This window comes from Oryctolagus cuniculus, chromosome 2 (assembly GCF_051225735.1).
Source record: "Oryctolagus cuniculus isolate XC-2025 breed Fujian yellow rabbit chromosome 2, ASM5122573v1, whole genome shotgun sequence".
Taxonomy (NCBI): domain Eukaryota; kingdom Metazoa; phylum Chordata; class Mammalia; order Lagomorpha; family Leporidae; genus Oryctolagus; species Oryctolagus cuniculus.
Window position 1 is genome coordinate 121,335,349 of NC_142868.1, and position 25,351 is coordinate 121,360,699.

At 44.4% G+C, this 25,351-nt stretch overlaps 1 protein-coding gene across 4 annotated transcripts in view; it reads left to right on the forward strand.

Moving 5' to 3' along the window:
• The first annotated feature begins 15,332 nt into the window (after nt 1–15,332).
• Nucleotides 15,333–25,351, forward strand: part of CHMP3 (charged multivesicular body protein 3) — a 64,908-nt gene continuing 54,889 nt past the window's right edge. Inside the window, exon 1 of one of the 4 annotated variants that reach the window (XM_089326149.1) lies at nt 15,333–15,718. In XM_089326149.1, the coding sequence (XP_089182275.1) occupies nt 15,707–15,718 (12 nt within the window). In that variant the 5' untranslated portion in view covers nt 15,333–15,706. Of the gene's footprint in view, nt 15,719–15,763; nt 15,973–17,606; nt 17,745–25,351 lie in introns of those variants that run through there. The other 3 variants (XM_008254151.5, XM_089326151.1, XM_089326150.1) reach the window with 3 other exon arrangements.

The window sequence follows — 25,351 nt, forward strand, 5'->3', positions numbered from 1 at the left end:
AATCCGGCGCCCCGACCGGGACTAGAACGCGGTGTGCCGGCGCCGCAAGGCGGAGGATTAGCCTATTGAGCAGTGGCGCCAGCCAGATTTCACTTTTTTCATATCAAAGTAAACTTATCTTTTAATTCCATTTTTCCACACATTTTTGAAACCCCGTTGTATAAGTGATGAGATTGTTCTCACATGAAATTTCTATATGTTTAGCTTTAATAGATACCAAAAGAATTTTCCAAACTAATTGTACCAATGTATACCCTAACCAGCAATGTATGAGTCCCTGTTGCTCTATGACATTTACTGACACATTATGTTGTCAGTGCTTTTAATATTTACCATTCTTGTGAGAACATACTGGTATTTCATTGCAATTTTTATGTCTCTGAATAAATAATGCTCATCCTTACACATTTTCATTAGCAATTTGAGTATCCTCTTTTGTGAAAGGTTTATTCAAGTATTTTGCTCATTTAAATAGCTGTGATGAGTCTTTTGTTATTAATTTGTAGGAATCCCTTATATATTTTGAACATAAATATTTTGTTAGAAATAATTAAGTCTGTGGCTTCCCCTTTTTCCTGCTAATGGTGTCTTTGATAAATACAAATCCTTCATGTTCAAGAAGTCCAGTTAAAAATTTTTCCTTTAATAGCTAATTAAAATTTATCTCTTCTTTGAATCATCTTTGTCCATCTCAAAGTGACAATATTTTTCTACATTTTGCTCTAAAAGCTTTGCTATTTTTACCTATTATATGTTAGTCTGAAATTCATAAAAAGTTAATTTTTGCATATGGTGTGAGGTAGATTAACTTTTTCCCCACATGGATATTTTAAACTTGACCTAGGAAAATTTAATGAAAAAATATCATTTCTCCTACTGAATTTAGGTGGGATATGTTGTAAATGAGTTGATAGTGTATACATTTACATTGTTTCTCCTGGGTATTGTATTCTGTTCCATTGGTTGCTACAATAACTTCACACCAACATCACAGTGTTTTACTTATTATAATTTTATAATACTGTTGATATCTAGTAACATAAGTCCTCTAAATTTGATACTTTCAATTTTCATATAAATTTGAAAATTAACTTATCAAAATCCACCACAAAGATTCCTTCTGGAGTTTTAGTTGGGGTTGCATTAAATCTACTAATCACTTTAGAGGGGATTATCTTTATAATTCACGATAATTATCTTTATAATCTCAAATCTTCCAGTCCATGAACATCTTATCTCTCCATTTTTTTAGACCTTTAAATTCTTTTTAAAGATTTTACTTATTTATTTAGGGGACAGAGTTACGGACAGAGAGATGGAGAGAGAGAGAGAGAGAGAGAGAGAGAGAGAGAAAGGTCTTCAGTCCACTGGTTCACTCCCCAATGGCTGCAACGTCCAAGGAGGGACCATGCTGTAGCCAAGAGCCAGGAGCTTCTTCCAGGTCTCCCACACGGGCACAGGGGTCCCAGCAGTTGGGCCATCTTCTACTGCTTTCCCAGGCCACAGCAGAGAGCTGGATCGAAAAAGAAGCAGCCAGGAAATGAACTGGCACCCATATGGATGCTGGTGCTGCAGGCGGAGGCGTAGCCTACTGTGCCACAGTGCCAGTCCCTAGATCTTTAATTCTATAACCACTGTTATGTGGTTGCCTATAAAGGAGTCTTGCACATTTTTCATTCAACTTACTCTTAGATATTTTATTTTTTTAAAGCACTATGTAAATGATAGTGTTTTATAAATCTTATTTTCTAATTGTTGCTTCTACATAGAAACACAATGTAGTTTTATTTACAAAGACCAATGGTCACTTTTAGTAGAAGTGGTGTTAAAAGTGTGTATCAACTTGAGGAGAACTGACATCTTTATCATGTCACATTTCCTTTTTTTTTTTTTTTTTTTTTTTTGACAGGCAGAGTGGACAGTGAGAGAGAGAGACAGAGAGAAAGGTCTTCCTTTGCCGTTGGTTCACCCTCCAATGGCCGCCGCGGCCAGCGCGCTGCGGCCGGCGCACCGCGCTGATCCGATGGCAGGAGCCAGGAGCCAGGTGCTTTTCCTGGTCTCCCATGGGGTGCAGGGCCCAAGCACCTGGGCCATCCTCCACTGCACTCCCTGGCCACAGCAGAGAGCTGGCCTGGAAGAGGGGCAACCGGGACAGAATCCGGCACCCTGACCGGGACTAGAACCCGGTGTACTGGCGCCGCTAGGTGGAGGATTAGCCTAGTGAGCCGCGGCGCCGGCCCAAATATCATGTCACATTTCCAATCCTTGAATACAGTTTATGTCCCTATCTTTCATCGGTGATTGCTTTCTTCAGGGTTATGTGATTTTCAGCATTAAAGTCCTATGTATCTTTTGTTAGATTTATAGCTAATGATTTCATTTTCATTATAATGGTGTTATATTTTTAATTTTGGCGTCCACATGTTTTTTACTAGTGTATAGAAATGGAATATAAAATAATTCTGTAAATTTATCCGTATTTGGTGACATTTCAGAACTCACATCCATTGATAGGAGTTTTAGGATAGATTCCTCAGTATTTCTACACAAACAATCATGGGATCTTCAAATAGCAAGAGTTTAATTTCTTATTTGTAATACACATGCTGCTCATTTCCTCTCCTTACTTTATCGCAGTGGCTGGAACTTCCAACTCTATACTAAGTGGTAAAAGAGAATAACCCAAACTTACTGGAAGTCATTCAGTTTGCGCCAATGACTTTAATGTTAGTTGAGAAGTATCTTTGGTACATGATCTTTATCAAGTTCAGAAAGCTCCCCCACTATTTGTATTTTTCTGAGTTTTTCTTGTTTTTAAATATGAACGAGCATTGTGTTTCATCCAGTGCTTTCTCCACATCAATTGATATGGTCATGTGCTCCCTCCCTCCCCCCCAATTTTGTCCTGTGAAAATGTAGGATTACACTGATTAAAAAAAATATTGGACCAGTGGTTAGCCTTGTGACACAATGGATTAAGTCACCACACATGATGTGGGCATCCCATATGAGTGCCGGTTCATGTCCTGGCCACTCCACTTCCAATCTAGCTCTCTGCTAATGCACCTGGGAAAGCAATGGATAATGGCCAAAATGTTTGGGCCCCTTCTACCCACATGGGAGATCGAGATGGAGTTCCAGGTTCCTGGTTTCGGCTTGGCTCAGCCTCAGCCATCAGACCATTTTGGGAGTGACTGGAAAATCCCCCTCCCCCCGTGTCTCTCCCTCTCTGTCTCTGTAACTCTACCTTTCAAATAAACAAATACATTAAAAAAAAAAAAAAAGAAAAAACAGCTAGGCATCCCTAAAGCACATCTCTGTTAGTCATATTGAATAATTCTTTTTAGATATTGTGGAATTCTATTTGCTATATTTTGTTAAGAATTTTTATGTCTATATTTGTATTTTATTTTCATCTGGTTTCAGTATTATGGTAATAATAAGTTCATTTAATGGACTGAGAAGTGTTTAATTCTCTTCTGTTTTCCAGAAAATGTTTAGTTGTTATTAATTCTTTAAACATTAAATAGAATTATCCAGTGTAACTCTCTGAGCCTGATGATTTATTTTGAGGAGTTTTAAAAATTATGAATTAAATTTCCTTAATAGAATATTATTCACAATATTATTTTCAGTACTAGATAGTACTGTTATCTATTATATTATCCATCTTATATTGGGCATTATGGGTTTTGTGTGCTTTGGGGGGGGGGCACTGGTCCATTTGATCCTGTTATCCCTTTGATTTCTGAGGGTCTATAGTGCTATTTTGTTTCATTACTAATATTGAGAATTTTTATCCTCTTTTTCTTTGACAATTTTTCTTTTTTTTAAAGATTTATTTTATTTATTTGAAAGAGTTACAGAGAAAGATAGAGACAGAGAGAGAGGTCTTCCATCCACTGGTTCAATTCCCCAAATGGCTGCGATGGCCAGAGCTGAGCCAACCTGAAGCCAGGAGCCAGGAGTTTCTTCAGGGTCTCCCTTGTGGGTGCAGGGGCATAAATGCTTAGGCCATCCTCTGCTGCTTTCCCAGGCCAAAATAGAGAGCTGGATCAGAAGAGGAGCAGCTGAGACTCGAACTGGTGTCCATAGGGATGCTGGTGCTGCAGGCCAGGGCTTTACCCCACTGTGTCACAGAGCCAGCCCCACCTATTTTTCTAGAGGCTTGTCAATTTTCCAGATCTTTTCAAAGAGCTAGCTCTTTGTTTCATTAATGTTGTCTACTGATTTTGTTTTCAGTTTCTTTTTTCTTTTTTTAAGATTTATTTTACTTATTTGAAGAGCAGAGTCATAAAGATAAAGGGAAAGACAGAGAGAGATCTTCCATCCACTGGTTCACTCCCCAATGGTCTCAATAGCCAGGGCTGGGCCAGGCTGCAGCCAGGAGCCTAGAACTCCACCTTGGTCTCTCACGTGGGTGTCAGGGGCCCAAGTACTTAGACGGCTTTCCCAGGGGCATTAGCAGAGAGCTGGATTAGAAGCGAGCAGCAGGCACTTGAACTGTTGCTCATCTGGAATGCCAGCATCACAGGTGATGGCTTAACCCAGTGTGCCACAAGAGTGGCCGCTTTATTTTCAATTTCACTGATTTTTATTCTGTCTTCATCTCTTTCCCTATGCTTGCTGTGGGTTTATCCTGACCTTCTCTCTTTATGTTTTCAAAGTACATACTTGGTTTAGTGATCTGAAGCTTTTCCTCTTTCTAATGTATAGTACTGTAAATTTTAGTGCCATTTGGAGAGTGAACCAGTGGATGGAAGACCTCTCTCTCTCTGCCTCTACCTCTCTCTCTCTCTGTCTTTCAAATAAATAAAATAAATCTTAAAAAAAAGAGAGATGGGATTTGGGGGAAAGGCAGTTGTCCCAGCTGGGGGTGCTCTCACAATCGCTGGGTGATGGTAGAAGTTCTGTGATCTCCACTCGGCCTCCTCTGACACACCCCAGGGTTGCCTTGCTAGCATCAGGTGTGGAGCATTCCAGGCCCCTAAGTTCCATTATGATTTCCTCTTTGACTTAACATTCTGAGACCCCAATGGATGTTGGAAACCTCAGAAAGCATTGAGCTCTCTATATGTTCTTTCATATACATACATGCTATGACAAAAGTTAATTTACAAATTAGGTACAGTAAGAGATTAAAAATAAAATCCGATAAAAAGTAGAGTAATTCTAGTATGCTGTAATAAAAGTTATATAAATGTGCCTTTCAAAATATCTTGTGCTTTTACCTTTTCACTTTAAAGGAAGCACTTTATGGTTTCTCTTTGGCATACCTGGATGGTATACTCCTTGTACTATGGAGTTATTACTAAGTAAAATAAGGGTTACTTGAATACAGCCACTGCGAGTCAATCCAATGACCAAGAGGGTGGGTAACAAACACAGCATAGATATGATGGACAAAGGGGTTCTATAGGTCTTAGGTGGGATGGCACAAGATTACATCACGCTACTCAGATTGGCATACACTTTAGAATTCTTTTGTTTCTAGAATTTTCTGTGCAGTATTTTCAGACCACTATTGACCACAAGTAACTGAAACCTTGGAAGGGGTAACCACAGAAAGCAAAACAGGATAAAAGAGAACTGCTGCAAAGGGAAAAGCAAATTATATATAAGGCTCAATTCTGTCTGCAGTTTCAGACAACTGTGGGGGCCTGGGGGTGAGAGTGGGACTACTATGCCTGGAAAAATGTTCTGAGATTTCCAAAACATTTTTTTCCTTTTCTCCATTGATGTCTAATCCAACTGAAATGTGTCATATAATGTGGTGTATGTTAAAAGTGATTTATTCACTTCCTTTACATTCTGGTAAATAGGCAATTTTGGCAAATGTTCCATGTGTGGTAGCCTATTATTTATTGTGCACAGGATATGATAATAAGATCAATTATATCTTGTTTTGCATCACATATTTGTCCCTTGGGACAGGCTTTAGGCTTAGCAGTTAAGATCCCGCTTGGGGCACCTGCTCCCACATTGGAGTGCCTTGGTTCAATGCCCAGCCCTGGGCCCTGATTCCAGCTTCTAACAAATGTAAACCCTAAGACACACTGGTGATAAAGTAGCTGGGTTCCTGGCTCTTGGCTTCAGCCTGGCCCAGCCCTGGCTCCTGTTAGCATTTGGGGAGTGAATCAGTGGATGGGAGCTCGCTCTCTCTCTCTCTCTCTCTCTCTCTCTCTGTGTATCTTCTCTCACATTTTTTAAAACTTAAAAAATAATTTTAAAGTCTTTGTCTCTTGTTCTATCAATTACTGAACGAAAAGTCAAGATTTCCATTGATCATGGTGGGTGTTCTGGACAAACTTGTGTCTCCCTAAGACTCAGATGTCGAAGCCTTAACTTCCAATGCGACTGTATTTGGAGACAGGGACTTTATGGATGTAGTTAAGGTTAAATGAGTTCTTGCAGGATAAGGGAATTCTGGGGCCAGCGCTGTGGCGTAGTAGGCTAAGCATTGGCCTGCAGCACCAGCATCCCATATGAGCACTAGTTTGTGTCCCAGCTGCTCCTCTTCTGACCCAGCTCCTACAAGGTCTTCAGAGCTCCCAGCTTTAGGGGGTCTCAATTTTGTTTCACTATTTTGCCCAGCCAAAAGCCCCTGCCTCCTGTTCTCATGCCCAAACCTTAAAACCAAGCAAATACTTTATTCCATTTTCACAAAATTCAAGCACAGGCAAAACCAATCCATGAAGATAGGAGTCAGAACGATCGTTATCTTTTGGGAAAATTGAGAACAAGCATGAGGAAGCCTTCTGAGATTCTGAAAACTCCTTAAGGATTATTATTGTTTTTTCTTTAAGAGAGAGAGGGAGGGAGGGAGGGAGATGGAGCAAGATCTCCCATCTGTTGGTTCACTCCTCAAACACCAGCAGCAGCTGGAGCTAAAGCAGGGAGCTGGGGCTCAACCCAGGTCTCCCACGTGGGCAACAGTAACTCAGTTCTTGCGCCGCCGCCATCACCTCTGCCTCCCAGGGCCTGCACTGGCAGGAAGCTGGAGTGAGGAGCAGGAGGCAGGAATCCAACATGGGCGCTCTGATGTGGTACACCAGCATCTTAACCACGAGGCTAAATGCCCTCTCCCTGAAAATGTTTAAATATTGATCCACATAGTGTTTTTACAGGTATATACATATGGAAAAATTCACAGTGTTGTGAATTTCAGATGTATGCTCTTTATATAGGATTTATTATCTTTTTATAAATTGTACACAAATTAGGTTCTATGTTTCTGTTAATGATGGCCATCCTGATTTCTTTTACTTTTTTTTGAAATATCAACCATATGCACAAAGTAGTTCATGTTGTATTTTGTCAAGATTTTCTATGTGTTTTTGCTCAGTTTTTCAGAATACCCAGTCTACCATAATGTTGGCTATATAAGATGCATGCTATTCTTCTAATTTTGTCATTTTTTTTTTGGAGATTTTGGTAAAGTATTGTTTTAGTATTCCAGCTGGATCTTAAACAAAACTGTAGGCTTTGCCTCTGCTGTGGGAAAATAAGGGAAGTTGTATCTCCCATCCACTGGTTCACTCTCCAGATGCCTGCAACAGGTGGGACTGGATCAGGCTGAAGCCAGGACCTGGGCTCTCAATCCAGGTCTCCCGAGTACTTGCGCCATCACCTGCTGTTTCCCATGGTGTACATTGTCAGAGAACTCAAGCACTCCAATGCGGCATGCAGGCAGCCCAGGCAGCACCTCAATCACGACAACGATGCTCACCCCAATTTATTTTCAAAGGCTTCCCCCCAGTCTATCACCTTGCTTCTTCTTTAGAGTGAGGTGCCCATGTATGTATACACAGGTTGTTATGGGTTGAATTAGGCCCCCTCAAAAGATAATGTTGAAGTCGTAAATCCATCAGAACCTCAGTATGTGACCTTATTTGGAAATAGGGACACTATAGATATAAATAGTCTAGAAAAGTCACATGGGCTTGCTTTAGATGGGCCCTTAGTCCATTATGACTGGTGCAAGGGTGCAAGACACTTGAAGAGAACATACACCCTGTAACCACAGAAGCATGTTGGAGCCATGCAGCTGCAAGTCAAGCAATGCCAACGGTTGACCAGATGGAGGAAAGCACGGCCTCGCTGACATTTGGCTTAGAACTTTGAAAGGATAAATTTCTGTTGTGTTAAGCCGCTCTGTTTGCGGTGCTTTGTTACAGCAGTCTTGGGAAACAAACAGACGCCATCATATGGTTGTTGGAGGAAGGATGGAAATGGGCAAGAGGTGACTTGAGGTCTATCTTTGCCTTATCTCAGGCCATAAACTGTGCCATAAGCTGTGGGTTAAGTGCCATTTGGACCTGAAGATTAGCCAGGAATGAAGATGAACCCACTATAAATAATGATTATATAAGTCATGGGAAGGAATTCAGTTTCCAAAGGTTGGTTCATATCTAATATTTCCATCCATCTGTTGTATAAAATAAGGTGTATCTTGGTTTTATTAAGCCAAAATTCCTGCCAGGAATTGAGTTGTGATTTTCTTACCCAAAACATTTTACCTAATAATCTACCTAAGAAATGGGGAAGCAGTGAGCCAGGAAGCTCCATAAGATTGACTGTCTTGGTAACACTAGCAAGGACAAACTAGGAAGTAGAGGAAAAGCAGTTCCTTCCATTTTTCATTCATTTCTATTCTTCATTTTCAATTCAGGGAAGGATTTAAAGCATAGGCATTGAAGTACCTCTCAAGTCAAGGACATGGCTCTATTTATGATATTTTTTCAGGGATCAAGAGGAGGAGGCACATAAAGCTTTAGCAAATGTGTGTGAATAATGTCTATGCGACCATATGGCAGGACAGTGTGATACTGTTAAACACTTGCTGTGTTTGGCAGGAGCAAAGAGCCCAAGTGCCTGCTCACTTAGTTGTTCCCACCTCCTCAGATGTGAGTCCCAGCAGGTGGGAGGATCCAGGCCACACTTCCCGGGGTCCAAGGAAGAAGGACAAACAGCAGTGACAGCCACGGCAAGGGAGGGAGGGCTCTGTCCGGTGCCGAGGCTACTTCAGGACCCGAGGGGAGAGTATACATTGCTCTGAGGGTGCAGCTTGAAAACGAATGGAAGGAAGACAGTCTACCAGCTGCGGAGGAGCAACTGCACTGAGGGGTTCGTGGGGTACATGTGTACCTACAGGCCCTGTATCTGAGAGGCTACGTGCGCAATTAAATCTCTCTCGACAATTCTCTGACCTTGGTGACCAACTTCAGGACAAGTGCAGCTTTGGCATCCAAAATACCAGAAACTGGGAAGGTTTTTGGCACCTGCTGTTTCCTGTTCTGGTTACTCTCTTTGCAAGCTCCTTTTTTTTTTTTTTTTTGACAGGCAGAGTGGACAGTGAGAGAGAGACAAAGGTCTTCCTTTTGCCGTTGGTTCACCCTCCAATGGCCGCCGTGGCTGGAGTGCTGCAGCCAGCGCACCGCACTGATCCGATGGCAGGAGCCAGGTACTTATCCTGGTCTCCCATGGGGTGCAGGGCCCAAGCACTTGGGCCATCCTCCACTGCACTCCCGGGCCACAGCAGAGAGCTGGCCTGGAAGAGGGGCAACTGGGACAGAATCTGGTACTCCGACCAGGACTAGAACCCGGTGTGCCGGCGCCCCAAGGCGGAAGATTAGCCTAGTGAGCCGCGGCGCCGGCCACAAGCTCCTTCTTAAGCTCTCACCTGCTCGGGAACTCACTGATCCCATTGTCTCCTTAGGATTTGGTACACTTGTAGTAATTCACTCAATTCTATTGATCACCATTAGATTTATTTATCCTCATTAGATTGTATGAGATTCTTTTTGTAAATTGTCAGCTTTCTAAAGCCTACTGAATGCCTGACATACAGCAGGAATTTGATAAGTACAGTTGACCAGTTGGCCATCTGGTATCCTTCTACCTGATTAATGGTTGGCTCATAATTTATTCTCAAAAAAAAAAAAATGAAGAGGGGTGTGGTGAAGGAGACTTGAAAAAATATGCACAGATATCCCATTTTCAAAGAACTGCTTCACATTTAAAATAGGAAAGAAGGGAAGGAGGAAGGAGGGAAGAAGGAAGATTGGCAGGGAGGGAGACAATTAAATGGAAAACAAGCACAGGATATGAAGAGGCAATTCGCAGAGGTTCCAGTGGCCAACAGATGGACAAAAGGGTGCTATCCAGACCAGTAATCAGGGAAATTAAAACTAAAAACATTTTATACTGTTAAAAGTGGCAAAACTTTAAGATGGATAATATTCATTTTTAACAAGGATTTATGAAATAGGACACTCTTATACACTGCTGGTAGGGGTTCAACTATTACACCTCTATGGAGGATATCAGTAGTATGTTTTAACATTTTATTTATCTATACTTACAACATTATTTGCTAGGGGAGAACTGGAACCCACAAAACAATAGGGAAATGAAGACATAATTATGATTAGTTATGATACATTCCTGCTATGGGATCCTATAGTTATCGGTAATGACAGTGACGAGCATCTATGTAAAACTTCTTTACAGGAATTTTTAGGGGCACACTTTTTTTTTTTTTTTTTGGACAGGCAGAGTTAGACAGTGAGAGAGAGAGACAGAGAGAAAGGTCCTCCCTCCATTGGTTCACCCCCCAAACGGCTGCCATGGCCGGCGCGCTGCACCAATCTGAAGCCAGGAGCCAGGTGCTTCCCCCCGACCTCCTATGTGGGTGCAGGGCCCAAGCACTTGGGCCATCCTCCACTGCCTTCCCGGGCCACAGCAGAGAGCTGGACTGGAAGAGGAGCATCTGGGACAGAACCGGCGCCCCGACCGGGACTAGAACCCAGGGTGCCGGCACCGCAGGCAGAGGACCAGCCCAGTGGGCCGCAGCACCGAGGGGCACACGTTTGACCTAGCAGTTAAGGCGCCAGGTCAAGATGCCTGTGTTTCATATCAGAATACCTGGGATCGTGTCCCAGTTCCAATCCAATTCTAGCTTCCTGCTAATGCAGACCCTGGGAGGCAGCACTGATGGCTCAAGTAATTGGGTCTCAGCCACTCATTTGAGAGACCTGGACTGATTTCCTTGCTCCTGGCCCAGCCTCAGATGTTACAGGCATTTGGGGAGTAAACCATGGTATGGGCTATCTATCTCTTTCTCTCTATCTCTTAATTAATAAACTTTTTAAAAAGATTTATTTGCTTATTTGAGAGGCAGAGTTACAGACAGAGAGAGGGAGAGACAGAGAGCAAGGTCTTCCTTCTGCTAGTTCACTCCCCAGATGGCCTCAATGGCTGGAGCTGGGATGATCTGAAGCCAGGAGCCAGGAGCTTCTTCTGGGTCTCCCACGTGGGTGCAGGGGCCCGAGGACTTGGGCCATCTTCCACTGCTTTCCCAGGCCATTAGCAGGGAGCTGGGACTCCAACTAGTGCCCATATGGGATGCTGGTGTTGCAGGCAGAGGCTTAACATACTATGCCACAACGCTGGCCCCAGTAAATAATTTTTAAAAGGAGGTCAAGGAAAAATTTTAATGTAATCCCAATTGATTGAAAAAATGTATATTCTACAAAGGAAAAAAAGCCCACATAATGTGAATCTTTTAAGGCCTTTTTCCCAATGGAGGCTTTCCTTTTACAATGAAAATATACTTCTAATTTTTAAAAAAGATTTTATTTATATATTTGAGAGGCAGAATTACAGACAAAGGGAGGGAGACACAGAGAGAGAGAGGTCTTCCATCTGCTGGTTTACTCCCCAAATTGCCGCAGTGGTGGGAACTGGGCTAGACAGAAGCCAGGATCCAGGAGCTTCTTCTGGGTCTCCCATGTGGGTGCAGGGGCCCAAGCACTTGGGCCATCCTCCACTGTCCAAGTGCCCTCCTGGGCCACAGCAGAGAGCTGGACTGGAAGAGGAGCAACCGGGACTAGAACCCGGCGTCCATATGAGATGCCAGTGCCACAGGTGGAGGATTAACCTAGTGTACCACGGCACCAGCCCCGACAGATTTTTTTAGATATGACTTCAAAAGCACAGGCAACAAGAGCAAAAATGGACAAATAGTAACACATCAGATTAAAAACCTTTAAACAGAAAAAGAAATAATCAATAGAGTTAACAGAGAACCTACAGAATAGGAGAAAAATATTCCAAACTACTCATTTGCTCAGGGTTTAATACCCAGAATATATAAGGGAACTCAAATAACTCAATGGCAAAAAACACAAATATTTTAAAATGGGCAGAAATCTGATATAGACCCTTCTCAAAAAGGGTGAGCAGAAGCCTAAGTGTGAAAAATGCTCAACATCACTAATCATTAGGGAAATGCAAGTGAAAACCACAATGAGATACTAGTTCACCGCAGTTAGAGTGACCACTAAGAAAGAGATAAAAATCAGAAATTCTGGCAAGAATGCAAAGGGAGCTGTCCTATACAGTTGGTGGAATGTAAATAAATACAGCCTTTATGGAAAATGATATGAAGGCCCCTCAAGAAAGCACAAACAGGAGTTGGAGTGCCGATTGAGTCCCAGCTGCTCCGCTTCCAGTCAAGCTTCCTGCCGATGCAACCAGGAAGGCAGCAGATGATAGCATAAGTGGCTGGGCCTCTGCCCTCTGCCACCCATCTGAGAGACCAGGATGGAGCTCCTGGCTCCTGCCTTTGGCCAAGCCCAGACCTGGTTGTGGAGTGAACTAGAAGATGGAAGATTTCAATTTCGCTTTCTCTGTCTCACTCTCTAACTGTTGCTCTGCTTGTCAAAATAAGTAAGTAAGTAAATAAATAAATACATAAATAAATCTTTTAATAGAAATACAATTACCATATATTCCTGCTATTCCATTTCTGTATATATATCCAAAGGAAATGAAATCAGTCTGTTGAAGAGACATTTGACTCCTATTTGTTTTTAAAGGTTTATTTATAAGAGAGTTAGAGAGAGAGAGACAGAGAGTGAGGTCTTCCATCCTCTGGTTCACTCCCCAAAATGGTTGCAAAGGTCAGGGCTGGGTCAGGCCAAAGCCAGGAGCCAGGAGCTTCATTCAGGTCTCCCATGTGGTTGCAGGGGCCCAAGCACTTAGGCCATCTTCCGTTGTTTTCCCAGGGGCATTAGCAGGGAGCTGGATCAGAAGTGGAGCAGCTGGGACCTGAACGCACATGGGGTGCTGGTGCTGCGGGAGGAGACTGAACCTACACCATAGCGCACCCCACTCCCATGTTTATCACGGCACTATTCACAATAGCCAAGACGTGAGATCAACCCAGGTGTACATCAATGGACAGAGGAATAAAGGAAAATGTGGTGTATATACATGCACAATGAAATATTATTCCATGATAAAAAGAAGGAAGTCCTGTCATTTGAAGCAACATGAATGGAACTGAAGGACATTAAGTTAAGTGAAATAAGTCAGGTACACAAATGCAAGTAGCACATGTTCTCACTTATCCATGGGTGTTAAGTTGATCTCATTGAGGCTGACATGCTGCGGCAGGTTAAGCTGCCGCCTGCAATGCCAGCATCCCATATTTGAGTCCCAGCTGTTCTTCTTCCAGTCAGCTCCCTGCTAATGTACCTCAGAAGGCAATGGAAGATGGCCCAAATGCTTGGGCCCCCGCCACCCACATGGGAGACCTGGATGGAGTTCCAGGCTCCTGGCTTCAGCTCGGACCAGCCCGTGGCCGTTGCAGCCATTTGGGGAGTGAACCAGAGATGGAAGATGTCTCCCTCTCTCTGTCACTGTGCCTTTCAAATGCATAAATCTTAAAGGAAAAAAAAAATCTCATAGCAGCAGAGAGTAGACTATCGAGTGGTTACAGACCCTGGAAAAGGTGTGGGCATGGGCAGAATGGAGAGAGGATGGGTAGAAGTACAGGGTACAGTAGGTTAGGAGGAATAACTTCTAATACTAGAGAACTTTTAATAGTTGTATAGCATTACAGGATAACTATGGTTGACAATAATTGTTTATCTGAAAATGGGAACAAGGGTTTTGAATGTTACCAAGGTAAAGAAATTACAAATACCTGAGTGAAAGGTACACTAATTACCCTGTTCTGATCATCAAGATCTATATACATGTATTCAAATGTCATATAGAGGGGGCGGTGCTGTGCCGAGCAGGTAAAGCTGCTGCCTGCAGTGCAGGCATCCCATGTCGGCACCAGTTCGAGTCCCAGCTGCTCCACTTCCAATCCAGCTCCCTGCTATGGCCTGGGAAAGAAGTAGAAAATGACCCAAGTCATTGGGCCCTTGCACCTGTGTGGGAGACCTGGAAGAAGCTCCTGGCTCCCGGCTTCGGATCGGCGCAGCTCTGGCTGTTGCAGCCATCTGGAGAGTGAACCAACCGATGGAAGACCTCTCTCTCTGCCTCTCTGTAACTCTTTCAAATAAATAAATAAATATTTTTTAAAAATTCATGCTAGATCCTGCAAATATGTGCAATTTATGTCAGCTAAAAATAAAATTCATCTTTTAAGATCGCTGAAGTTTTCAAAGCGTACCACTTTGCCTTCCCACCAGAGACGGGAGCATGGTCCCCTCCTACCATCCCCTGACGTAATGCCGGGAACCTCCAGCTCACTGTGTAGGTTCCATCTGAGATCGCCCCAGCAAAAATGCGTCTAGTCCTCTGCAGCCAGTTCCTTTAAGAATCCGGTTAAGGTCCCCGCCAGAGTGCAGTGCAGGACGACACATGCATGGACAAATGCCAGGTGGGAATCAGCCACTTTGGACGCGGCGGTGGCCTGGACAGAAGCGGCCACAGTTGGGATGGGAGGGAGAGGGCTCAAGTCTGGACCCATGGAGAAGTCGGGCTGGGTAAGGTAAGAGGGAGAAAGACGCTGCGGCCCAGGTTTTAGTGACCAGGGGGTGGTGGCGCCAAGAGAAGGGAGGCGCAGGTCTGGGGAAGAAATCTGTTTCCAGCTTGTCGCTCTTGACCTGCCTACAGCACACAGACGGGAAGCCATTTGGAAAGTGACTGTAAATGTGCTCGACCGGTGGAGTCAGACTTCTGGCGCAACAAAGAGGTGTACGTGTGCGGTCAGCATCAGCTGTAACCACCAAGTGCCGGCAACACACTTGATCTTAGCCAAAAGGCCGAGAAGCGATGAAGCGTAGTGAACAAATCTGTGTCTTACAGGGAAAAATATTTTCACAAGGCCCAGGTCCTCCCAGAGCATGCGCAATGGCGCCACTCCGACTCAACGTTTCCCCGACCCCGAGACTCAGTGCTGCGCATGCGTGAGGTGCACATGCGCCACACCCACCGCCGCCGCTCCCTTCTCCGGGCGTCAGCGCTCCTTCTCGGCCGGCCCCGCCCTGGAGGCTGCCCGTGACCTGCCCAGGCGCAGGGAACGGAAAGCCGGAAGGGGCAAGACGAGTTCCGTTCGCCATGGGGCTGTTTGGGAAAACCCAGGAGAAGCCGCCCAAAGAACTGGTAAGGGCTACGGCGGCGGCAGAAGAGTGGGTGGCTTTGCGTGGGGCACAGTGGAGTTGGCGAACGGCCGGACACTTTCCTCCCTCGGCTGCCCAGGGGCTGCCCGGCCCCCATTTCCGGGGCCTCCCACTCGACCGAGGGGGCCGATGGAAGAGTCTCTAAGGAGGCGGCGGTGGGGAGAGGCAGCTTTTGGCATCTGGGCGCCTGCCCCCCACGCAGCGAGGGCTGGGTTAAGGGTTCCTCGACCTCGCCACGGGGCGCGGAGGCAGCGGCGCAGCCCTGGCCTCGAAGTCCTTCCCCCATGTCCGCGATGGTACGTCCCTCCCGGAACCTTTCCCCGCAGGGCCCGCCCCCTCGCGCCGTCCTGAGGGGCTCCCCGGCCCGGACTGTGGTGCAGCGGTTCGGCGCCCACCGCGTTGTTTCCTCTTTGCTCTGTCGTGCGTCCTTACACCGACCCCAGATACACGTTAGTTAGAACGGGGAGCCTGCCTAGAGCAATGTTCCTGGGGATGGCTCGGGACCTAGCCGCGAACTCGGGCTGCCTGTTAGAGGGGATGGTGTCTGGAGGTGAGCGGTTCGGGGCGTCCTGCAGAGTCAGCCTGCGCCCCCACACCTCAGCCCTGTGATCTCGGAAAGTTAACTTCTCGGAGCCCTAGTCCCTGCTGAGTTAGGAGGGAGAGTGTCTTGGATGATGGGAGATTGAAATAGCTCGAGTGTTAGCTGGTAGAGGCCGTTAGGGCTGCGTGTTCGTGTGCGCTCCAGTCCTGCTACTCAGGTGCAGGGCAGCAGCGTCCACGTCACCTGGGAGCTTGTTGGAAACCTCTGGACGGAATCAGATTTTGTATTCTGACCTCTCTAGTGATTAGTATGCAGGCTAGCTTGATTAGCACAGCTCTAGGACACCTAGACGTGTTCATAATGGGAGGAAAAAACCCCATAAAATCCTTCTTTAGTAAGTGATCTCGGGGCCAGTGCTGTGGTGTAGCGGGTTGGGCTACCACCTGCAGCGCCAGCATCCCATATGAGCACAGGTTCCAGACTTGGGTGCCCAGCTTCCTAACCAGCGCCCTGCTAATGCCCTTGAGAAAGCAACAGGTGCTGGCTCAGGTACCTGGGCCCCTGCCACCGACGTGGGAAAGCAGGAAGGAGTTCCAGCCTCCTGCTTCAGGCAGGCCTTTGCAGCCATGTGGAGAACCAGAGGATGGAAGATCTCTTCCCCTTCTCTGTTTGTTTACCTTTAAAATAGACAGATATTTTTATGTAAGTAAGTGATCTTACCAGTTCAGCTCTGGCAGGGATATTTTGGGGAAAAAATTTATTAATGCTGTTTTGTGGTGTTCATTAGCTTTCCCAGATAGGTTACTCTACTGCAAGACTAAACTGACATCACTGTGTTCTTAGCAACTATAGTTATAATCTAGTTTTTAATTTTTTAAAAAATATTTATTTGAAAGGCAGAATTACAGAGAGGTGGAGTGGGGGAAGGGTCTTCCATCCATCTGCTGGCTCACTCCCCAAATGGCCACAACACTGGATCTGGGCCGGTCTAAAGCCAGGAGCTAGGAGCTTCCAGGTCCCCCAGGCGGGTGCAGGGGCCCAAGGACTTGGGCCACCTTCCATTGTTTTCCCAGGCCATAGCAGAGAGCTGGATAAGAAGTGGAGCAGCCCATATGTGATGCTGGCACTGCAGGTGGCCGCTTTACCTCCTATGCCACAGCGCCAGCGCCTATAGTTATAATTTAAAAATCGTAACACACATAGAAGATGGGGTTGAACAGCAGTAAGATTGTTTGCTTAGAATCTTACCTTATGAATGGCAAAGCCAAGGCCAAACATTGAATGATAATCTCTCCCTACCTTAAAGAAAAAAAATCGCTTTTATAATAACAAGCATTTAAGAATATACACATCCTACAAAATGTGAATCTGCTTAGTATTGTACAGTCGCATAGTGACATTACACACTTTTGTCTCACTTAAGCACATATTTTAAAACTAGGGAACAAAACTGAATTGCCTGATGGAAGTAAAATTTATTGAGTGCCTACTTTGCTAGGACTTTGGCTGAATAAAAACAACATTTACGCACATATTAATGGGTGGTCCTCTGCAGACTTCTCTGTGCTAATCACCAGAGATCTTTAGTTTTCTAATTGGATTCAGCAGCTCTAGGGCCTAGTGAGTTAACAAGCTGCCAGGTGATGTTGATGCTGCTGGTCTGCTCTTGAGTAGCGAGGCTGCAGGGTGCATACTTCGCCCTGGCTGCCACCACTGCTGGCTGCAATGTCTGGAACCAGGCGTTGAGCTCAGCATCCTGCAGGGATTGCCAGCTTCATGAGGTAGGTAGTGTTTCTGGGTGTGGAACTGAGGCATTGAGTAAGTAAATTGCCCAGGTTCGTACAGTTTGTAAATGTAGAAAGAGGTTCTAGCTAGTAAGCTTTATTCCAAGGCCTGTATGTATAACTTCTTGTGCCATTTATGCTGCTGCCCAAAGAGGGTTCTAAAGGTGAAATAAGCCAAGGGAGCTGTCTAGCTACTGAGATAAGCGTTTTGAGAAGTCTGGATTGGCTGCCACTTGGAACAGAAGTCAGAGGAATTCAGAAGTTGGAGTGATCCCCCAGGCTGGGCTGCTCGGAACACACTTCCTGCCTATGTATTGATTGTTGACTGTTGAGTAGGATCTTTATTCTTAGGTGATCCACATTGGTGCTAGAGGTGGTCCACCCAAGATTTCTTCTGGCTCCTCTTCCGTGGTACCCTGAACTGTGCTTTCAGTTCTGAGTTTATCTTGTTTGAGTTTCTCACAAGAGTGGCTCTGCTTTATGTTCAGCTTCTGCCAAGCGCTAGGCGCTCTCACACCTCGTGAGTTGTGTCTCCGTTACGTAGCGTTGAGTTTGAATTCAAGAAAGCGCCAATTGTGCAGGGATAGGAAAACTGTTTCCTTTGTAAAACTGCTGGGAAAAAGTACTGGTGCACTGATACATCAGTAAACAGACAAGTGAAGTTTGGCATTTTTTTTTAACTTGGGAGAAAGAAAATGCTCAGCTTGATAAAAGAAGTTAAGTAAAGGAAAAACTTTTTAGAAATAAAGTAAACTAACAGAGGGGGGAAAGGTTAGAGGAAGAGGGGATTGCCTGTACGCTCAGCCTCAGCTGGGCAGCTCTCGAGTGGGAGCAAGTTTACAGTATATACGCCTTCCATGTGGGCTGGGAGGTGGGCGTGTGGGTCCTGGTCCTGGAATAGCAGGGGCAGCCATACCAAAGCATGGTGGTGGTCAGACATGGTACCATTTAGGCCATGGTGACAGGTCAAGTCAGGTAAGTAAGGCATATTGGAGGTGGCGTTCCCAGAGCACTGGTGGTGTATGCAACACAGAGGCAGTGTTACGAACTGTTGAATGTGAGTGCCCTGATAAAGTTAAGTAAGCTTTAGGGTCAAGTAGTCCCAAGATGCAGTGTTTCAAGGAATGCTCCAGAGAAGCACTAGCTATGTAAGGGGGCTTCATAGAGGAAAGTCTGCCCCCAAATATCTCAGGCACTTAGAAACATCTTCTGGGCTGGCGTTTTGGTGTAGTGGGTTAAACTGCTGCCTGCAGTGCCAGCATCCCATATGGGTGCCAGTTCGAGTCCCAGCTGATCCACTTCCAATCCAGCTTCCTGCTAGCGTGCCTGGGAGAGCAGTAGAGGATGGCTCACGTGCTTGAACCACTGCACCCAAGTGGGAGACAAAGAAGTTCCTGGATTCTGCCTGGCCCAGCCTTGCTGTTGTGGCCATTTGGGAGGTGAACAGCAGATGGAAGACCTTTCTCTCTGTAACTCTGCCTTTCAAAGAAAAAATATTAGTGGTGAAATCTGTTCTTTCCTAAAGGGTCAAGATTAAGACTAGTCTGGGCTTTCTGAAATGAGGATGCCTTATAATACCTTTAAAAACCTGTGACGGGAGCAGTAGTTTGGCTTAGCAGCTAAGGTGCTGCTTGGGATGCCTGTCATGTAGGCCTGCCTGGGTTCCAGTACCAGCCCTGTTCCCAATTCCTGCTTCCTGCTAATTTGTGCCCTTGAGAGGCAGCAGGTATGGCTCTAGTTGGGTCTCTGCCATCCATGTGGGAGACCTGGACTGAGATCCTGGCTTTGGCCTGATTCAGCCCCAGGTGTTAGTAGCTTCTGGGGGGGTGAACCAGCAGTAAAGTAAAGCTACTAGATTTAAGTGTCCTGAGGAATTTTCCTTTTAACACTGTTAGAAGGTCATGGGGGTGGTGGTGGTGGTGGTACTCTGGTGACCTGTGACACAGCTCCTCGTGAACCTTTCACTTAGATGCTTTAGCATCCATGGGTACCCTGTTCCTCAACTATTCCAGAAAGCTTTTCTGAATGGCAGGTCTTCTGATATACTGTTTGTTCGCTGGCAGTAAAGGTCTGTCCATTAGCTGGGGCTGTCTATCTGAACATACAGTTGCTACTGGAAAGGAAGGAAAAGTGTTTAATGTGTTTTTCCTGTAATTACCAGAATTTAGGATACAGAATTGGTGACTTTCATGGTGTCAAATGCTTTCTCTAAACCACCAGCTCCATGCCCACTCACCCCTAATACCCCTCCACCTCCGCAGCATCATTTTGGACTCGTGGATGGAGTTTTATTTTAGTGTGTTTTTGTTAGTTCTCATCATTATTCTGTTTGATAGTGAAATACTTTAGTTGAAAATATTTCAATCTATCTCCTTTTTAACACAACCTTATTAGGCTTTGAATGCTTTCTGGTTTTGTAGCACAATGTATCCCAATATAATTTGTATATTCCCAGTATAAGACCTAAAGTCAGCCATTTCTCTGACAAGTACTAGTTTCTTTTAGTGGGAATGCTATTTAGAAACCAAAGTTTGGTGTTCATGGTGCTTCTTGCTATTTCAGTGTCCCTATTTCTAGGCTTTTTATGGAGCAGAACTAGGAAGCATGTTCTTTAAAAAATCATGAGCATGATTATAGAATAAGTTATTTTGAACCACCCCTTCTGCCAAAAATAACCAGAGGAGCTAAACAAAATGTGTAAGTATTTGAAACCACTGAAAGCTACTAAGGCAGTGAGAAACTGCAACCCGAAGATCCCAGGGAGAGGGAAGCCCGGTTACATGAACCCATCATCGGGGACCACTTTCTCAAAGAGTTCTTCTGTTTCCTGATACAGCGGCTGAGAGTCTGAGCAGAACTTGGACAGACTCTGGGTGGGGAGTATAGAAATTGGAGTTCACACCAAGAATAAGGACTCCAGTGAGGATCTAGTGAAGGCTTTTGGTTGCACTTTAGCAGTAACTGTGACCTGGAAGTAGACTGACTACCACAAGGGCTGAAGCCCGATTCCAAATAATCTCTACACTTGATTGGATTAATTAAGGTTAATTAAGAGCCTGTTAGCAGGTTACTTAAGCTACATGTTTGCCAAAAGCACATGCAAGTTTTCCCTGAAAGAAGATAACATCATGCAGGTTTTCATATACAGTGTTCAGAATTCAACTTTTGAAAGACATTTATTCTTAGGAGATCATTCTATATCTTGGTTACAGCATCTTTATAGATACCTTTTATTTATTGCCATTAGTATGATTACAAATATCTTCTCCCAGTTTGTGACACTTTAATCTGGAGCCTTACGATGAATAAAAGTTCTTAATTTCAATATAAGTAAAGACATCAGTCTTTTCCTCTATGGATATCGTCTTGTTTAAGAAATCCTTCCCCAATCTGAAATCTTAAATACAGGTATATTGTCTTGCACTTTTTTTTTTTTTTTTTTTTTTTTTTTTTTTTTAAGATTTATTTAGTTGAAAGGCAGAGTTAAACAGTTATCTTTCACCAGCTAATTCACTCACCAAATAGCCGCAACAGCCAGGGGTGGGCCAGGCTGGAGCTAGGAACCACGAACTCCATCCAGGTCTCCCACAGAGGTGGCAAGGGTCTAAGACCTCGGGCCATCTTCGGATGCTTTTCCCCAGATCAGTAGCAGGGAGCTGGATCAGAAGTGAAGCAGCCAGAACTCAAACCAGTGCTCATGCTCTTGTGGAACGCCAGCAACTTTGCCTGCTGAGCCATGGTGCTGCTGGGCTGTCTTCCTAAAGCAGCACAGTCTTGCATTCTGTATTTATGTGTGTGTTTGTTTGTTTGACAGGTTGAGATGTAGACAGAGAGAGAGAGACAGAGAGAAAGGTCTTCTTTCCGTTGGTTTACTCCCCAAATGGTTGCTACGGCCAGCACACTGCACCGATCCAAAGCCAGGAGCCAGGTGCTTCCTCCTGGTCTCCCGTGTGGGTGCAGGGCCCAAGCACTTGGGCCATCTTCCATTGCCCTCCCGGGTCACAGCAGAGAGCTGGACTGGAAGAGGAGCAGCCGGGACTAGAACCCAGTGCCCATATGGGATGCCGGCGTCGCAGGCAGAGGATTAACCAAGTGAGCCACAGCACCAGCCCCTGTATTTATGTTTTCAACCCACTTGGAACTAATTTCAGTAAAGGATGTCACAGGAATTCATTTTGTTTTGCTTGGCTTACGATTTATCTTGGCACTATGTATGCAAAATGCCCTCTTACTGATTTTACCTCGGTTGCCTAGCATAATAGACTCTGTATGAATGAATTTGAATAAAAGGTATATCTTGATATGTGAAACTTCCTGTAGGTTCCTTACAGTTTTCACAACATATTGTGTAACTTGCTAATTGATTTTTCTTTATACACCTTGTGTTCTCTTTTACTTATCAATTATTAATACTTTTTATTACAAAAATTCTGTTGGCACTAAAGAAATGTTGATTTTTTTTCATTGTTTTAAAATTTCCTTTAGTTGTAGTGAGTGACTTTGCAGTAATGAGTCTTTATATGTTTTCTCGCTCTTTGTCTTGGACTGTATTTCTTAACCCTAACAGATTAGATTAGAATCATCTGAAGGAATTTTATTTTTATTTATTTGAAAGAGTTACAGCAAGAGGTAGATGGCTGCAACGGCCGGAGCTGCGCCGATCTGAAGCCAGGAGCTTCTTCCGGGTCTCCCATGCCGGTGCAGGGGCATAGGGACTTGGGCCATCTTCTGCTTTCCCAGGCCACAGCAGAGAGCTGGATCGGAAGAGGAGCACCCGGGACTAGAACTGGTGCCCATTTGGGATGCCAGCGCTTCAGGCCAGGGCTTTAACCTGCTGCGCCACAGCACTGGCCCCAAGGAGGAATTTTAAATACTACCGTCATTTAGGCTCTTCCCCCACCCAATTAAATTGGTGTTTTCTAATTTTTCCAAGTGACTTTCTGGGGTAGGTCAGGTTGAGAAGCACTGATCTGGTACATGACTGGATTCTCTTGGTTCTTCCTATTTCTCTTAGCTCAGCTCCCCTCCCCCCGCCCCCTGCAAAAATCTCTCTTGATTTTTATAAGCTTAAAAGGAATTTTTCTTTTTGACATTTTATGAAACTTCTTGACATTTAAACAGAGAGTCTGGAGATTTTTGTTACATAATTGTTAACTTACAGCAGAAATTTATCGTCCCTGCTTAACGTCTCATGTTCCATTCGATTAACCAGCAGATACCTAGTAAGCATTCGCTTTATGCCAGGCATCATGCCGAGGTTTGGTGAATAAGAAAGGCTCTTTGACCTTCTGGAGCTTACCGTCACCAGTAGTTGAAGTATGAGTATGACAAGCTTTAAAAAGGGGAGGGGACTTAGGGTTCAGAATATTCATACTGTAGGAGGCTTCCTGTATCCCAGGAGTCGAGGAAGTCTCCCCAAAGTCATTTAAGTTGAGATGTTAAGTACAAGTTCGGAAAACAAGTTCTTTAGGTAAATAGGACTTCATTAAAAAAGCTTTTGTGCTTAAGAGAACAATATTGAGGAAGTGAGGAGATGACCAGCTGAGGACCTGCTGTCAGAATCTGTGAAGAACTCATGCAGTAGGAGAGATCTGGTGCAGCAGTTATGCACTTGGGACACTCATGGTGTCCTGTGTTGGAGTGCCTGGTTTCAGTCCTGGCTTCTTGGCTTCCTATCCGGCTTCCTGCTAATGTGTATCTTGGGAGGCAACAGATGATGGCTCAAGGCCTTGGATTCCTGTCACCTATGTGGAAGACCAGACTGAGTTTTTCAGACTTCTGGCTTTGGCCTGGCCCAGGCTTAGCTGATGTGGACATTTGGGGAGTGAAGCAGCAGGTGGAAGATCTTTCTCTCTTCTGCCTTTCAAATAAGAAGAAAATAAATAAAAGATTTTTAAAAGCAACCCATACAACTTGTCAACAAAAAGACCCACCCATTTTTTTTTTTTTTTTTTTATAGAAAGCTTTTATTTGGATCCGACACTGTGGCACATCAGGTTAAAGCCCTGGCCTGAAGCACCGGCATCCCATATGGGTGCTGGTTCTAGTCCTGGCTGTTCCTCTTCTGATCCAGCTCTCTGCTATGGCCTGGGAAAGAAGATGGCCCAAGTCCCTGTGCCCTTGCACCCATGTGGGAGACATGGAAGAAGCTCCTGGCTTTGGATCAGTGCAGCTCCGGCCATTGTAGCCATCTGGGGAGTGAACCAGCGGATGGAAGACCTCTCTCTCTGTCTCTACCTCTCTCTGTAACTCTGTCTTTCAAATAAATAAATCTTTCAAAAAAATCTTTTATTTAATAAATGTAACTTTCAAAAGTACAGCTTTTGGATTATAGTGGTTCTTCCCCCCATACCCACCCTCCCATCCCCAAACCATCCCACCTCCTATTCCCTCTCCCATCCTATTTTTCATTAAGATTCATTTTAAATTTTCTTTATATACAGAAGATCAACTCTATGCTAAGTAAAGATTTCAACAATGTGCACCAACACAGACACACAAAGTATAAAGTACTGTTTGAGGACTAGTTTTACCGTTAATTCTCATAGTACAGCACATTAAGGACAGAGGTCCTTCATGGGGAACAAGTGCACAGTGACTCCTGTTGATTTAACAATTGACACTCTTATTTATGATGTCAGTGATCACCCGAGGCTCTTGTCATGAGTTGTCAAGGCTATGGAAGCCTCTTGAGTCCACAAACTCCAACATTATTTAGACAAGGCCATAATAAAAATGGCAGTCCTCTCCTCTCTTCTGAGAAAGGTATCTTCTTCTTTGATGGTCCCTTCTTTCCACTGGGATCTCATTCACAGAGATCTTTGCTTTAGGTCATTTTTTTGCCACAGTGTCTTGGCTTTCCATGCCTGAAATGCTCTCATGGCCTTTTTAGCCAGATCTGACATGCCTTAAGGGCTGATTCTGAGGCCAGGGTGCTGTTGAGGGCATTTGTTATTTTATGAGTCTGCTGGACACACCCAATTTTAAAATGGCAGAAGACATGAATGAAAAGACATTTCTCCAACGGAAGATTGGCTATGAGAGTACTTCAGAAAGTGGAATTTAAAGCCTAGGTTTCTATTGATGTAAAAAGCTTCAGAAATCCATGCATGGTTTTTCATGACACATTTTCCAGGAACTTTAAGACCCTTCATATAACCAGGAAATTGGAGAATGAGTATTAGTGAAATGTGGAGAAACAAAGTTTTGTATTTTGCTGTGGAAATGTAAAATGGTGAAGTCACTGAAAAAGTTTGTCAGATCCTCAAACAATTAGACATACAATTAACCATATGACTCAACAGTTATACTTAATATATCCTCAGAAGAATTGAAAACAGGTACTCAGACCTGAATGTTCTTGGTACTGGTCACAATAGCCAAACTATCAACAGATGAATGGGTCAGCTATCTGTGGCATATACATATAATGGGGTAATAACTCAGTCATACAAAAGGAATGAGGTACTGATGTATCTGCAACATAGATGAGCCTTGAAAATATGTGAAATGAAAGAAGCCAGAAAGAAAAGGTCATACTGTCTCCCTCTCTCTGTAACTGCCTTTCAAATAAATAGGTCTTAAAAAGGTTTGAGCCTAGAGAG